Source organism: Lipotes vexillifer, unplaced genomic scaffold (genome assembly GCF_000442215.2).
Source record: "Lipotes vexillifer unplaced genomic scaffold, Lipotes_vexillifer_v1.1 scaffold1438, whole genome shotgun sequence".
NCBI classification, from domain to species: domain Eukaryota; kingdom Metazoa; phylum Chordata; class Mammalia; order Artiodactyla; family Lipotidae; genus Lipotes; species Lipotes vexillifer.
Genome location: NW_006797921.1, coordinates 37,275 through 54,319, shown reverse-complemented (window position 1 = coordinate 54,319; position 17,045 = coordinate 37,275). Strand labels below are relative to the sequence as shown.

The 17,045-nt window shown below is 37.7% G+C and overlaps 1 protein-coding gene across 1 annotated transcript in view; it reads right to left on the bottom strand.

Annotated features, from left to right (window-relative positions):
• Positions 1–17,045, bottom strand: part of ADGRG7 (adhesion G protein-coupled receptor G7) — a gene marked incomplete at its 5' end in the record, with an annotated part of 68,342 nt that overhangs the window by 33,129 nt on the left and 18,168 nt on the right. The window contains 5 exon segments of the mRNA XM_007469978.1: positions 1,629–1,725; positions 2,596–2,709; positions 2,712–2,938; positions 14,100–14,212; positions 16,605–16,760. Of these exon segments, the coding sequence (XP_007470040.1) occupies positions 1,629–1,725; positions 2,596–2,709; positions 2,712–2,938; positions 14,100–14,212; positions 16,605–16,760 (707 nt within the window).

The window sequence follows — 17,045 nt, the reverse complement described above, 5'->3', positions numbered from 1 at the left end:
TTCCTCATGCATTATAATTTCCCAATGGTTACCTCAACCCTTCAAGGAAGCCTGAAACAGCCTATATGGTGGGACAGAGATTTGGGGGATAGAGCATTAAAAAGGAGTGTGGCCTGCCCTGCAGTTGCCCCTTAATTGGGTCCTGGCAGAGATAGCAGTACATAAAGGGAACTGGGTTAGGGGTTTCGGGTATGACTGGCAGAACTGGGAGCCATAGTTGGGGGACAGGGAGTATGATATATTGAGGAGAAACTTCTGGGAAGATAACTCAAGAAAACCCAAAAAAGTCCCTCCTCTTCCTAAATATATCCTGAAGAAATGTGAGACTTGATGTGTGTGTATAGGGTGGAAAGTGGGGGATAAGGGTCCAAGATGAAGCTGATAGTCATGTTACACATCCTTTCCTCTCTTCCCAACTCTTATTATCAGTTGCCTAGTGTCTTCCCTAACATCTAATACTGTACTCAGGAAAGAATATGCTCTCAATTATTTACATCTTGGTGTGAATAAATTTAAGACAGCAGGTTTCTTTCTACTGAAGACTTCTGTAGGAGTAGGTCTAGCCTTGTGGCTGGGTTAGGATAGAAAATTAATAATAATGCAATTTGAGGTGAATTACCTCTCCCATGAGATATTTGCATTTTACTCCTGATATCTAATTGTGGAATTAAAATTTTAAAACTCACTAGAAGATATTTAATCCCAATTAAACAGAGAAAATAGTGTCTAGAGTGTATGGCTCCTAAACTCAAGCCAGGCAGTTAGCTCCCTATTCTACACTTGGTCATGGTCAGCCCTGGAAATAGGTAAGCACTCTGACACCACAGCCTTCCCTTGGGTATACTTGCACATTTCCAAGAGTTTTGTTTTGATCTGAGTTGTTTTGGGACTTAAGGTGGAATCCAGGGATCAGAATGGTTGAATTTATAAAATAAGAAGGGAAGATAAATTAAAGAGCAGTTGCCATTTGGTAGCAGAAATACACATAGAGTTCAGCTCCACTTTCTTACTCTCCCCACATGGAAGGCAAACACCATGCATTCGGGTACTTCCATTATTGACAGTTAATTATTCATGCTGGGGTCACAGGGAGAATTTATGTGTGATAAATCATCATGAAATACTCATTATAATCATATCATCATAGAATTGGCTCATAAGCATGGATAGTGCTCTTCAAGCACTTTCATGGATACTGCTCTTCAAACATTTTCAAGTGTGAAAATGTTTTCACACTTGCTTGACCCTTCGTAGTAACCCCAGAGCAGGTATTACTATTATTGTTATTCCCATTTCCTAGATGAGAAAACTAAGATAAGGGGTGACTAATGATCACATTTCTTGTGTCCTGTGATTTTCAGACTTAATCAAAGAAGACAAATTTAATATTAAAAAGTTCACATTTATAAATTTAGAAGACAATTACTTGCTTTACAAAAGGATTTATCATAGGAAATTTTCATGCCACCATATTTAAAATATAATGTGTTCTTTGAGAATTTGAAATACACAGTTATAATATGACAATTATAAAGTGAGATGCATATTACAGTGACACTGGGACTCAATGTCATTGAATAGTTACACTCATATCAAAGAAATGGACATTTAAAAAAATATAAACTTACATTTCCTCTCGCCGGTAGTCTAACTCCCACTGTGAATTATTCCCATTCTGAGAATAAATAATTCCCACTGTCACAGCTACCACTATAGCTGGGACTCCTATGTGATAAAGAGTCATAGAATTAATAATTTACCCAAGACTGGGATTAATTATAAAAGAACATGAATGAATTATACACCTGACCTTTTTCAGGATGTATTGTTCTTTCCACTATAGACAGTGTACTAAATGATCCTACAGATGTAGGTCAACAGTAGACATAGTTTCTCTGTGTTTTCCTTTCCCTATCAGTGTTGGCTATACATATCAATCCTATACTATTTCTGACTTCTTTGTAACTCTTACCACAATTTCCACTCTTAAATGGTCTAATTCCCCTTTCACTTGAATAAATTTAAATTTAGATAACACGAAAAATAACTCTCCTTTGCTGGAACTCATTAAATTTTTCAAATTATTTTTCTTAAAAGAGTCACTCTGATTGTCTTGAAACATTTCTTTTAAAGTAGCTAGGAAAAGCAGGGTCAGGGTGGTGGTGGGATGAATTGGGAAATTGGGATTGATATATATACACTAATATGTATAAAATAGATAACTAATAAGAAGCTGCTGTATTTTAAAAAATAAAATTCAAAATAAAGAAATAAAGTTAATTTACAAAAAAAATAAAGTAGCTAGGAAGTTTATATGTGGTCTAAATCTCAAGTCAAATAAACAGAGATGTTAAAGGAAATGAACATCTTGAAGTTAGCTCATGATGTATCTAGTATAGCTGCCTTGATCACATCTGCCTTCTTCACAGGAGAAGACACTCCTTCACTAGACAGAAGGCACTGTTAGCGATTGCTGGATTTTCCATCTCCCCTACCACAAGGCCTTGTACTATTAGGTCTTCAATAGGTGTTTGTTTAAATTAAATGATTTCAACAAAATTAAATTCCTGAGTAAGTGAAGAAGCAAACACTTACCCCATCCAATTAAAGAGATGAAAAGAATGAAATGCTGAGGAAGAGGCTTCATGGTCCTAATAAGAAGGAAATAGAGCTGGGCAGCATTGAGTCCCATCCAGGTAAATGTCACACAAAATAGTGCAGCAAGATAGCAATCACAGTGCATGTGGGATTTGAGATGACAACGGTGTCTTGTCTGGACATTTCATAATTGCTCAAGTCAGTATTATCAGTGTCACTATGACTTGTCTTTAAGTTCTTATTGGAGTTTTCAATTCCAAACACAAAAAGGAGGTTGAAAAACAACATTGATGTGCACAGATTGACCAATACCCAAGTTACTGAGGTTTTTCTGACTTTCCTGAAAATAAATAAATAAATAAAATTAATAAACAAAACAACTACAAAAAAATACTCCAGTGAAATCATGAGGGAACAAAAGAATACTATTACCCACTGTAAATCTAGCTCATAGCCCAGGGGGCCAGCTGGTAAACGGACCTTCCCAACTACACCAGAGAAACATTCTCTCTTATCTGATTCTCACAAAATGAGTTTGAGAAAACAGGTTGATAACCCCTTTCCTGAACCTGTCTTTTAATCCAAGGTGATAGCTGTTTTCCAGAGATGCCCTCCTGTGAACTCTACTTCCTGGAGTTTATGCCCAGTGTAGCCCCTGCCCAGGGCTGTCCAGTGACTTGATATAACTAACAGAATGCAGCAGAAGGCCTGGCAGCCAGGGCCAACTTATCCATCAGACAGTGGTGCTTAACGTCCACAATATGTTTATACTTCTATGGTCCACAGCAAGGTCTTCTAATGTAAAACGTGCCCAAGGACTGTTCCTTCATCTGAAGATATAATTTGTGGGTGTAGAACCAAGTTCTCTTTGAACTCATGACATATCACAGGTCTCCCCAGTATTAAAGAAAGTTATAAAATTTCCATTCACTACCATCTAGATCCTTATGAATTTCTCAGATTATAAGGTCTCTTGAAATAAATATTTCACTATTAATGTGCTTAAAGTTCTAACACCTTCAAGAACTGCTCTATTTCTAAGGTCTCAGAATTTGATGAACAAATATGTTTGCTAATTATATATCCTTTACGGTCCTACCATAACATTCCACCATGGTCCTACTTAGTCTTTGGATTCCCACACTGAATAAAAAGCTTATATTAAAACAGAACTATGTCCATCCTCATGATATTTTAGTTGAGATTTTCTGGATAATTCAAAATTTTATTAAGCCTTCTGAAAGGTTTAATGGGCAGAAATTCAAAAAGCATTCAAAAGAATCCATTTATATAAAAGTAAAGTTAGTTTTTAATTTTTCTCCAATTTCAAACATAAATTATCTACAGAGAGAACAGGCTATTTTCAAATAGGCTATTTTCAAATGGGTCTTCTGTATATTACTATATTCTGTGCATTTTTATTATATGCACAGAAATATATAATACATATATTATCTATGACAGCAAAACTGCTAAAAACAAGTTGATAGAGGACACACACACACACAAAAAAAAAATATGATGACAATTGGAAGGAGTGAGATTTTAGGCAAAGAAACTATCGGGTTGGCCAAAAAGTTCATTCTGGTTTTTCCATGCCATCTTACAGAAAAACCCAGACGAACTTTTTGGCCAAACCAATAGTTATGCAGCTACCACAACTTATTCACATGGAACCAAATAACTGTCTGTTCAAGTGTCTTTACAAATGAAAAGACAGATATAAGAGCCATTTGACTTTACATGACAGACATAATTACATGGCATGTAATTTTTCTTCAAGGCAGTTACCACAATTTGTAATTATATATTTATCTCTGTATATATTTGTACAATGTCTGCCTTCCCCCCGAGAATGTAAATTCCAAGGGAAAGTGGGGTTTACATGTCTTGTTCATAGTTTTGTATTTACCTCCTCATATGTTGCTTGGCGCATAGTAAGCACTCAATGTAAAAATTTTAAACAAAGGGCAAGAGACTCATTAAGTGTGAAAGGTAAAGAAAAGAATCAAAAATAATTCTGGCTCTTTGGACAAACGGCTGATTCTAAGTATGGGGCAGAAAAAGTGAAAGATGTACCTGGTCCATCTTGCTGTGCCTTAAATAAGGAAACGCTTATAGGCTGATAGGGACATGAAAAAACAACATGAAAGGACTCCCTCCAGCTACACTGGAGAGTACACTTCTTTCCAAAGTAATATAGTGACTAAATATAGAAAGAATGATAGATTAGAGATCATCATTCACCCACCAATGTAATCATACATACCAGTTAGGATCATTAGTGAATACCAAAACCACTGAGTAAAAGTTGGGGAACAGAATATTCACACAGTCTCAAAGTTTCACTGCATGGATTGCCTATTATTTACAAAGGGAAAAATTGAGACTTTACAGTACAGAAATCTACAAGACACTACTTAAACAAGGAAGCAAATGACACAGCAATAACGGGACAAACTGACATCATGCACTTCTTGCTGTGCCACAATGAAAAAGACTTAATGATTAGAATTCTCATCAAAAATATGTAACCTGTACCTAATCATTGGAAAATTTCTGAGAAATTTTATATTGTAGAATATTCTACCTTCTATAAAATAACTAAACTGAACACTTCAAATATTTTAATGTTATGAAAGACCAAAACAAACAAATTTAAAAAGCACAGGGATTATTCTAGGCTAAAGACAACTAAAGAGACACAATTACTAAATAAATTGGGGGGGTGGGGGAACAGCTAAAATGGACATTATTGGAACAGTTGGAGAAATTTGAATATGGACATTAGCATGATAACATTATATTAATGTTAAATCCTTGAGTAAAATATTCTGAGTGAGGATAATAATATTATACTATGTAGGAGTGCCCTTGTTTTGGGGAGATGCATACATGCTTGAAGAATTTAGAGATGACAGTCATGATGTTTAAAACTTACTTTCAAAATTTCAGGAAAAAATAGAAAAAAAAAGAAGGCAAAGTATTAACAACTGGTGAATCAAGGGGAAGGGTATTTGGGTGTTCACTTAGTCTCTTTCAACATTTCTATAGACTTTTAATTTTTTTTAAATAAACTTCAGGAAAAAATGTTTAAATGGCAATATCTTTAGAACAAAAAATTCCAGAATCTACACATCTGAGAAAACAGTTGTGAAGGAATTTATTAGAGAGAAATAATTCTGAAGGAAAGAAGCATTGTGATACATCTTGAGTTTGGGAAGAAAAACCAGATGAGAATACATTTTCTTTTAGATTCCATATACATGTGTTAGCATACGGTATTTGTTTTTCTCTTTCTCACTTACTTCACTCTGTATGACAGACTCTAGGTCCATCCACCTCATTTCTTTTTATGGCTGAGTAATATTCCATTGTATATATGTGCCACATCTTCTTTATCCATTCATTTGTCAATGGACACTTAGGTTGCTTCCATGCCCTGGCTATTGTAAACAGAGCTGCAATGAACATTGTGGTACATGACTCTTTTTTTTTATTTTTATTTTTTGGCGGTACTCGGGCCTCTCACTGTTGTGGCCTCTCCCATTGCGGAGCACAGGCTCCGGACGCGCAGGTTCAGTGGCCATGGCTCACGGGCCTAGCTGCTCCACGGCATGTGGGATCCTCCCAGACCGGGGCACGAACCCATGTCCCCTGTGTCAGCAGGCAGACTCTCAACCACTGCACCACCAGGGAAGCCTCATGACTCTTTTTGAAGTATGGTTTTCTCAGGGTATATGCCCAGTAGTGGGATTTCTGGGTCGTATGGTAGTTCAAGTTTTAGTTTTTTAAGAAAGCTCCATACTGTTCTCCATAGTGGCTGTATCAATTTACATTCCCACCAACAGTGCAAGAGGGTTCCCTTTTCTCCACACCCTCCCCAGCATTAATTGTTTGTAGATTTTCTGATGATGGCCATTCTAACTGGTGTGAGGTGATACCTCATTGTAGTTTTGATTTGCATTTCTCTAATGATTAGTGATGTTGAGCATCCTTTCATGTGTTTATTGGCAAACTGTATATCTTCTTTGGAGAAATGTCCATTTAGGTCTTCTGCCCATTTCTGGATTGGGTTGTTTTTTTTTTTGATATTGAGCTACATGAGCTGCTTGTAAATTTTGGAGATTTGCTTTGTTTGCAAATATTTTCTCCCATTCTGAGGGTTGTCTTTTTGTCTTGTTTATGGTTTCTTTTGCTGTGCAAAAGCTTTTAAGTTTCACTAGGTCCCATTTGTTTATTTTTGTTTCTATTTCCATTTCTCTAAGAGGTGGGTCAAAAAGGATCTTGCTGTGCTTTATGTCATAGAGTGTTCTGCCTATGTTTTCCTCTAAGAGTTTCATAGTGTCTGGCCTTCCATTTTGGTGTTTAACCCATTTTGAGTTTATTTCTGTGTATTGTGTTAGGGAGTGTTCTAAATTCATTCTTTTCCATGTCGCTGTCCAGTTTTCCCAGCACCACTTTTCGAAGAGGATGTCTTTTCTCCATTGTGTATTCTTGCCTCCTTTTTCAAAAATAAGGTGACCATATGTGCATGTGTTTATCTCTGGGCTTTCTATCCTGTTCCATTGATCTATATTTCTGTTTTTCTGCCAGTACCATACTGTCTTGACTACTGTAGCTTTGTAGTATAGTCTGAAGTCTGGGAGCCTGATTCCTCCAGCTCCATTTTTCTTTCTCACGATTGCTTTGGCTATTTGGCGTCTTTTGTGTTTCCATACAAATTGTGAATATTTTTGTTTTAATTCTGTGAAAAATGCCATTGGTAGTTTGGTAGCAATCTGTAGATTGCTTTGGGTAGAATAGTCATTTTCACAATGTTGATTCTTCCAATCCAAGAACATGGTACATCTCTCCATCTGTTCATATCATCTTTAATTTCTTTCAGTAGTGTCTTACAGTTTTCTGCATACAGGTCTTTTGTCTCCTTAGGTAGGTTTATTCCTATGTATTTTACTTTTTGTTGCAATGGTAAATGGGAGTGTTTCCTTAATTTCTGTTTCATATTTTTCATCATTAGTGTATGGGAATGCAAGAGATTTCTTTGCATTAATTTTGTATCCTGCTACTTTACCAAATTCATTGATTAGCTTTAGTAGTTTTCTGGTAGCGTCTTTAGGATTCTCTGTGTATAGTATCATGTCATCTGCAAACAGTGACAGTTTTACTTCTTCTTTTCCAATTTGTATTGCTTTTCTTTTTCTTCTCTGATTGCTGTGGCTAAAACTTCCAAAACTATGTTGAATAATAGTGGTGAGAGTGGGCAACCTTGTCTTATTCCTCATCTTAGAGGAAATAGTTTCAGTTTTTCACCATTGAGAATGGTGTTGGCTGTGGGTTTGTCATATATGGCCTTTATTATGTTGAGGTAAGTTCCCTCTCTGCCTACTGTCTGGAGGGTTTTTATCATAAATGGGTGTTGAATTTTGTTGAAAGCTTTTTCTGCATGTATTGAGACGATCATATGGTTTTTTTCCTTCAATTTGTTGATATGGTGTATCAGATTGATTGATTTGTGTATATTGAAGAATCCTTGCATTCCTGGGATAAACCACACTTGATCATGGTGATGATCCTTTTAATGTGCTGTTGGATTCTGTTTGCTAGTATTTTGTTGAAGATTTTTGCACCTATGTTCATCAGTGATATTGGGCAGGAGTTTTCTTCTTTTGTGATATCTTATGTCTGGTTTTGGTATCAGGGTGGTGGTGGCCTTGTAGAATGAGTTTGGGAGTGTTCCTCCCTCTGCTATATATTGGAAGAGTTTGAGAAGGATAAGTGTTAGCTCTTCTCTAAATGTTTGATAGAATTCCCCTGTGAAGCCATCTGATCCTGGGCTTTTGTTTGTTGGAACATGTTTAATCACAGTTTCAATTTCAAGGCTTGTGATTGGTCTGTTTATATTTTCTATTTCTTCCTGGTTCAGTCTCAGAAGGTTGTGCTTTTCTAAGAATTTGTCCATTTCTTCCAGGTTGTCCATTTTATTGGCATAGAGCACAGAGTTGCTTGTAGTAATCTCATGATCTTTTGTATTTCTGCAGTGTCAGTTGTTACTTCCCCTTTTTCATTTCTAATTCTACTGATTTGAGTCTTCTTCCTTTTTTTCTTGTTGAGTCTGGCTAATGGTTTATCAATTTTATTTATCTTCTCAAAGAACGAGCTTTTAGTTTTATTGATCTTTGCTATCATTTCCTTCATTTCTTTTTCATTTATTTATGATCTGATCTTTATGACTTCTTTCCTTCTGCTAACTTTGGGGGTGTTTTGTTTTTATTTCTCTATTTGCTTTAGGTGTAAGGCTAGGGTGTTTTTTGAGATGTTTCTTGTTTGTTTTTGGCTATGTTGGGTCTTCGTTGCTGCACGTGGGCTATCTCTAGTTGCGGCAAGCAGAGGCTATTCTTTGTTGCGGTGCACAGGCTTCTCATTGTGGTGGCTTCTCTTGTTGTGGAGTACCAGCTCTAGGCATTCAGGCTTTGGAAGCTGTGGCCTCAGGCTCAGTAGTTGTGGCTCACAGGCTCTAGAGTGCAGGCTCGGTAGTTGTGGCACACAGGCTTAACTGCCCCACAGTATGTGGGATCCTCCCAGACCAGGGCTCTAACCCACGTCCCCTGCACCAGCAGGCAGATTCTTAACCACTGCGCCAGTAGGGAAGTCCAAGATGTTTCTTGTTTCTTGAGGTAGGATTGTATTGCTATAAACTTCCCTCTTAGAACTGCTTTTGCTGCATCCGATAGGTTTTGGGGAGTGGTGTTTCATTGTCATTAGCTTCTAGGTATTTTTTGATTTCCTCTTTGATTTTTTCAGTGATCTCTTGGTTATTTAGTAGTGTATTGTGTAGCTTCCATGTGTTTGTATTTTTTACAGATATTTTCCTGTAATTGATATCTAGTCTCATAGCGTTGTGGTCAGAAAACATACTTCATACAATTTCAATTTTCTCAAATTTACCAAGGCTTGATTTGTGACCCAAGATATGATCTATCCTGGAGAATGTTCCATGACCACTTGAGAAGAAAGTGTATTCTGTTGTTCTTGGATAGAATGTCCTATAAATGTCAATTAAGTCCATCTTGTTTAATGTGTTGTTTAAAGCTTGTGTTTCCTTATTTATTTTCATTTTGGATGATCTGTCCATTGGTGAAAGTAGGGTGTTAAAATCCCCGAATATAACTGTGTTATTTTCAATTTCCCCTTTTATGGCTGTTAGCATGTGCCTTATGTATTGAGGTGCTCCTATGTTGGGTGCATATATACTTAGAATTGTTACATCTTTTTCTTGGATTGATCCCTTGATCATTATGTAGTGTCCTTCTTTGTCTCTTCTAATAGTCTTTATTTTAAATTCTATTTTGCCTGATATGAGAACTGCTACTCCATCTTTCTTCTGATTTCCATTTGCATGGAATATCTTTTTCCAACCCCTCACTTTCAGTGTGTTTGTGTCCCTAGGTCTGAAGTGGGTCTCTTGTAGACAGCATGTATACAGGTCTTGTTCTTGTATCCATTCAACCAGTCTATGTATTTTGGTTGGAGCATTTAATCCATTTACATTTAAGGTAATTATCGATATGTATGTTCCTATTACCATTTTCTTGATTGTTTTGGGTTTGTTATTGTAGGTCTTTTCCTTCTCTTGTGTTTCCTGCTTAGAGAAGCTCCTTTAGCATTTGTTGTAAAGCTGGTGTTGTGGTGCTGAATTCTCTTAACTTTTGCTTGTCTCTAAAGGTTTTAATTTCTCCTTTGAATCTGAATGAAATCTTTGCTGGGTAGAGGAATCTTGGTTGTAGGTTTTTTCCTTTCATCACTTTAAATATGTCCTGCCACTCCCTTCTGGCTTGCAGAGTTTCTGCTGAGAAATCAGCTGTCAACCTTATGGGGATTCCCTTGTATGTTATTTGGTGCTTTTCCCTTGCTGCTTTTAATATTTTTTCTTTGTATTTAATTTTTGACAGTTTGATTAATATGTGTCTTGGTGTATGTCTCCTTGGATTTATCCTGTATGGGACTCTCTGTGCTTCCTGGACTTCATGAACTATTTCCTTTCCCATATTAGGGAAGTTTTCAACTATAATCTCTTCAAATATTTTCTCAGTCCCTTTCTCTTTCTCTTCTTCTGGGACTGCTATAATTTGAATGATGGTACATTTAATGATGTCCCAGAGGTCTCTGAGACTGTCCTCAAGTCTTTTCATTCTTTTTTCTTTATTCTGCTCTGTGGTAGTAATTTCCACTATTTTATCTTCCATGTCACTTATCCGTTCTTCTGACCCAGTTATTCTGCTATTGATTCCTTCTAGAGAATTTTTAACTTCATTTATTGTGTTGTTCATAACTCTTTGTTTGCTCTTTAGTTCTTCTAGGTCCTTGTTAAACGTTTCTTGTATTTCCCCCATTCTATTTCCAAGATTTTGGATCATCTTTACTATCATTACTCTGACTTCTTTTTCAGGTAGACTGCCTATTCCCTCTTCATTTTTTTGGTCTGGTGGGTTTTTACCTTGCTCCTTCATCTGCTGTGTATTTCTCTGCCTTCTCATTTTGCTTAACTTACTGCATTTGGGGTCTCCTTTTCACAGGCTGCATGTTCATAGTTCCCGCTTTTTACCCCCCAGTGGGTAAGGTTGGTTCAGTGGGTTTTGTAGGCTTCCTGGCGGAGGGGACCGCTGCCAGTGTTCTGGTGGGTGAGGCTAGATCTTGCCTTTCTGCTGGGAAGGACCATGTCCAGTGGTGTGGGGTGGGGTGTCTGTGAACTTATTATGATTTTAGGCGGCCTCTTTGCTGATGGATGGGGTTGTGTTCCTGTCTTGCTGTTTGGTATGGGATGTCAAGCACTGTAGCTTGCTGGTCATTGAGTGGAGCTGGGTCTTAGCACTGAGATGAAGATCTCTGGGAGAGCTTTTACCATTTGATATTAGGAGGGGCCAGGAGGTCTCTGGTGGTCCAATGTCCTGAACTCAGCTCTCCCACCTTAGATGCTCAGGCCTGACACCTGGCTGGAGTACCAAGACCCTGTCAGCCACACGGCTCAGAAGAAAAGGGAGAAATAATGGGCTTCCCTTGTGGCACAGTGGTTAAGAATCCACCTGCCAATGCAGGGGACACAGGTTCGAGTACTGGCCCTGGAAGATCCCACATGCCGCAGAGCAAGTAAGCTCATGTGCCACAATTACTGAGACTGCGCTCTAGAGCCCGCAAGCCACAACAATTGAGCCCATGAGCTACAACTACTGAGCTCGTGAGCCACAACTACTGAGTCCATGAGCCACAACTACTGAGCCCGCATGCCACAGCTACTGAGCCCATGTGCCTAGAGCCCACGTTCCTCAACAATAGAAGCCACCGCAATGAGAAGCCCATGCACCACACCGAAGAGTAGCCAAAGAAGTGCACAGCAATGAAGAACCAAAGCATCCAAAAATAAATAAATAAAATAAATAAAATGGTTAATTTTATATCCTAAATTTTTTTAAAAAAGAAAAAATATAAATAAATAAAGTTATTAAAATAAAAAATATTAAAAATAAAGTAATTAAAAAAAGAAAGAAAGAAGAGGGCAACCAAACCAATAAACAAATCCACCAATAATAACAAGTGCTAAAAAGTATAATAATAATTTTACAAGATGACAGACAGAACCCTAGGACAAATGATAAAAACAAAGCTGTACAGACAAAATCACACAAAAAAGCATACACATACACACACACACAGAAAGAGAAAAAGGAAAATAATATATATATATATTTTAAAAAAGGAAGAGAGCAACCAAATCAATAAACAAATCTACCAAGATAATAAGCTCTAAATACTAAACTAAGATAAACATAAAACCAGAAACAAATTAGATGCAGAAAGCAAACCCCAAGTCTACAGTTACTCCCAAAGTCCACCGCCTCAATTTTCGGATGATTCGTTGTCTATTCAGGTATTCCACAGAGGTACGGTACATCAAGTTGATTGTGGAGATTTAGTCCACTGTTCCTGAGGCTGCTGGCAGAGATTTCCCTTTCTCTTCTTTGTTCGCACAGCTCCTGGGGTTCAGCTTTGGATTTGGCGCTGCCTGTGCGTGTAGGTCACCTGAGAGTGTCTGTTCTTTGCTGAGACAGGACCGGGTTAAAGTAGCAGCTGATTAGGGGGCTGTGGCTCACTTAGGCCAGGAGGAGGAAGGGTACAGAATGTGGGGCAAGCCTGCAGCGACAGAGGGCAGCATGATGTTGCAACAGCCTGAAGCAAACTGTGTATTCTCCTGAGAAGTTGTCCCTGGATCACGGGACTCTGGCAGTAGCGGGCTGCACAGGCTCCCGGGAGGGGAGGTGTGAATAGTGATCTGTGCTTGCACACAGGCTTCTTGGTGGTTGCAGCAGCAGCCTTGGTGCTTCATGCCCGTCTCTGGTGCCCGCGCTGATAGCCATGGCACACGCTTGTCTCTGGAACTCATTTAGGCGGTGTTCTGAATCCCCTCTCTTCGCGCACCCGGAAACAATGGTCTCTTGCCTCTTAAGCAGTTCCAGACTTTTTCCTGGACTCCCTCCCAGCTAGCTGTGGAGCACTAGCCCCTCAGGCTGTGCATCAGCCAACCCCAGTCCTCTCCCTGGGATCTGACCTCTGAAGCTGGAGCCTCAGCTCCCAGCCCCCATCTTCCCTAGACAAGCCTCTCAGGCTGGTGAGTGCTGGTTGGCACCGATCCTCTGCACGGGAATCTCTCCACTTTGCCCTCCGCACCCCTTTTGCTGCACTCTTCTCCGCGGCTCCAAAGCTTCTCCCCCCGCCACCCCCCGTCTCTGCCAATCAAGGGGCTTCCTAGTGTGTGGAAACCTTTCCTCCTTCACAGCTCCCTCCCAGAGGTGCAGGTCCCATCTCTATTCTTTTGTCTCTGTTTTTTCTTTTTTCCTTTGCCCTACCCAGGTACGTGGGGGGTTTCTTGCCTTTTGGGAGGTCTGAGGTCTTCTGCCAGCTTCAGTAGGTGTTCTGTAGGAGTTGTTAAACATGGAGATGTATTTTTGATGTATTTGGGGGGAGGAAGTTGATCTCCACCTCTTACTCCTCCGCCATCTTGAAGGTCCTCTCTCAAAATCTTTTTTAAAAGTTTTACCATTTGAAACCTTAATACAGTTTAAAATTTACTTTTATCCTCAAAAACTTGCTGATTAGCAACGTTTCTCTCTTTGCCAATGCAGACTGGCAGTTATGCTTCTATTCAACACTAAAGAACTGTGGCATTGATGAACTATGGGACCACATTAATTTTATGTGACAAACTTGTAATTACATGGTATGTAATTTTCCTTCAAGGCACTTACCACAGTTTGTAAGTATACATTTATTTGTGTGTATGTCTTGGTCTCTCCAGGACTGAGTACCTTGTAAAATGAGTATGTTGAACTAAATCTGATTTCCCTTCCAGTTCCAAGAGACTGTATTCTAATGGGAATATGCTGAGAGGAAATGATATCAGGATAGCAATTTCTCTCATGAGAAGAGCCTGCTTCCCTTCAGGTTACCTGGTGCTGACCAGTAATATAATTGTGAGAGCCAGACCAGCAATGGACAGTGCACATCCAAATGTGGAAAATACATCTAGTGACTCAGGATATTTATATTCCTTTTTGAAACTCTGGAAAGTAAGTTGACACATTATTTTTAAATAACCATTCTGAAATATCTATGAAAGTCAATATCATAAAGAGATACACTGATTAAAGCAATCAGATATATTGATCAAAATAGCCAGATATGTCTTTTTTTATATAAAGCTGTGATATTTTAAAAGGAAATAAATCAACCCCTTATCTCTAAGCAGTTTACATGAAATAGAGGCAACAGTTATGTAACTAATTCAGTTAGGGAAGACATATATACTATTCCTCAATGTCTAAAATCAAAGTTGTTTGTGTTAGATCTAAATTGGCTAGAGTTGCTTTATTTACCCATTAAATTCTTTTTATGTGTAACTATAATCCAAGGGAAAATCTGCATATCTAAGCTGATGTACTAAAAATAAAGTTGCAGAAATATTTTTATGGACATGGAAAGATATTCAAATGATCCTGTTCATTTTTCTTTGGAAAATGGGGTACAATTTTTATGTAGTATATCTATATCTACCCCAGCTTTTTAGTATGTAGTCGTAGAAAAATATATTCCACATGAGTACGTACTCTTAGAAATCTGGAGAGGTAATAATGGCGGTCACTGGATGGATAGGATATATGTACATAATTATTTTTGCTTGTCTGTACCTTCTAATTTTTCAAATTCTTAAAATTAGAAAAGCTGAAAATGCTTATTTATAAAACATGAAAATAGTATAGAAACATAATTTTAAAAAGCACACATTCCTCTTTACTGCCTCTACCCCACATCATACCCTACCTCTTGAAATCCTACTCTTATCCAGAGGTGACCTTTTTATAGCTGCTTACAAATATTATCAATGTCTCTTTGCACAAATAAACAGGGGTTTGTTAACATAATCAAATTATTTTCAAACTGCTATTTTAAGATATCATACACATTTTTCCATGTCAGTATATTTCTGTTGAGTAAGTAGACTCACTCTGTATGCAATGAGTATGTATTGCTTTAGTAGGGAAAAAATAAACTTTGTTTTAAAAAATAATAAAACAAAAATTTCACATTACTTCCTATGTTCAGCATACTAAGTAGATGACAAAGAATCATAGAATACATATATCTTCAGATCTTAGAAATCATCTATACACTCAGAGCCTATCTGCTCTTAAACTTTACATACAACTCTAATCAGCTTTTTTTTTTTATTTTGCAACCCAAAACTAATTACAAACATGAGTAGGTGGGCATTGAGGCAGATTCAGATATTAGTAAGAATAGCTGAAAGTCTGACTTCAAAAAAGGAGAAAAATAAGTATGACAGTATAGTCTGTATCATTTGATATATAAAGCAATCTGAGCTTTACACAGCTATTCAATAGTACTAATGATCTTAAGATATCAAAAAAGGTAAAATTTTATCTTTACATTTCTGATTGAGAAAGCAGATCTCTCTATAATGCAAGTTATAAAATAAATAGTCAAAATCAATTTTAAAATATTTGGTAATTAAAATAAGAAAACGATAGTTATCTCAAAAGTATTTTAAAAGCAAGGTTCTGTAATTTGATATTCTATGTTGTACCAGTACGTCTGGATCTCCATTGGCTTCTCAAATATGGGTACATCTTAGCTACTAGAAAATTAAAACATCTGCTTCTCTTTGGAAGAGTCATAGTGTTACTAGCCCCTTAGTAAGGGTAAGACACTCTACATCCCTCCCCATTCCACTGCATATAAAAACATTCCATCCAGTATATAAACAAACATTTTTGTTTTCACCAGAATAATAGGTTTCTGGAAATGAAACAAACAGAAGCCCGTCTTCCTAAAAAGGTCAGCCCAAGAAATCTCAGAGGTGTATAAACAGCTGCACACCAGAGCTGTTGCCAGTTACTTGTACGGGGTAGCACTGGAGTGAAACGGCACACACAGAGGTATTATGGGACAAGTTGAATTAAAGAGCTTTTCCTCTTATATCTTCTGGCATAAACTTAGTAACTTAGATGATTACAATGGAAAAAGCTTTGGGTAACTGATGAAAACTGCCCACCCACAGCTATGTATGTAAAGAACCTGTCTTCAGCACACAGCTATACAGCCTTACCTCTGGCTGTAGCAACTTCATGCTTCTGATATGTGAGTTAGTTGAGTGGAGTCCGTCAGCTCCTCTTTTGCACATGGGCTCCCTTCTCATTATTAAATACACAGTACTGAACTCATCTATCCAGAGACTATATTGCAAAAAACTCTATTCTACTTGCCTTTACCAGCATTTCCCTTTTTAGTCCTCTAACTCCATTCCCTGTTTTTCCATTTAATCTGAGTTGAGTGTGTATGTAAACTAACCCCCCAAATTATCTCCAGTTAGTACATACCAAAATCGTATATAAGGAAATTCTTGTCAGGAAGGAGATTACCATGTACACCCTTACCATCAATACCGCAAAGTTAGTAGTATGGTTGCAGCAGCAGCGCAAGAATCCATCAATGACTCCTCCTTTGTGACAGCCATGTGTATCCCAATCCTTCAGGGAAAAATTCCAATAGACACAGGCATAGGAATGAAGCTGGAATTCTTTTTCATTGCACTGTGAATTGATAAGACAATGGCAACTGATTTTTCAAAATGCTTAATTGGGTAGAAAAAATCAAATAGGCCAAGATAAGCATATGAGAAACCAAATAGATATGTACAAAGCATAGCATCTTCATTACAGATTGAGGAGAGGAAAAGGGATATAAAATTCAAAGTAGTTAATTTTGGGGTTAACTAGTCTACAAAAATATGGATGGGGGAAGTTAAAGTGAATACTGTTAAAGAATCTTTCAAAGAGTTGTTCTGTGAATTTCTTTTGCCCAAACTGTCCCTGGTT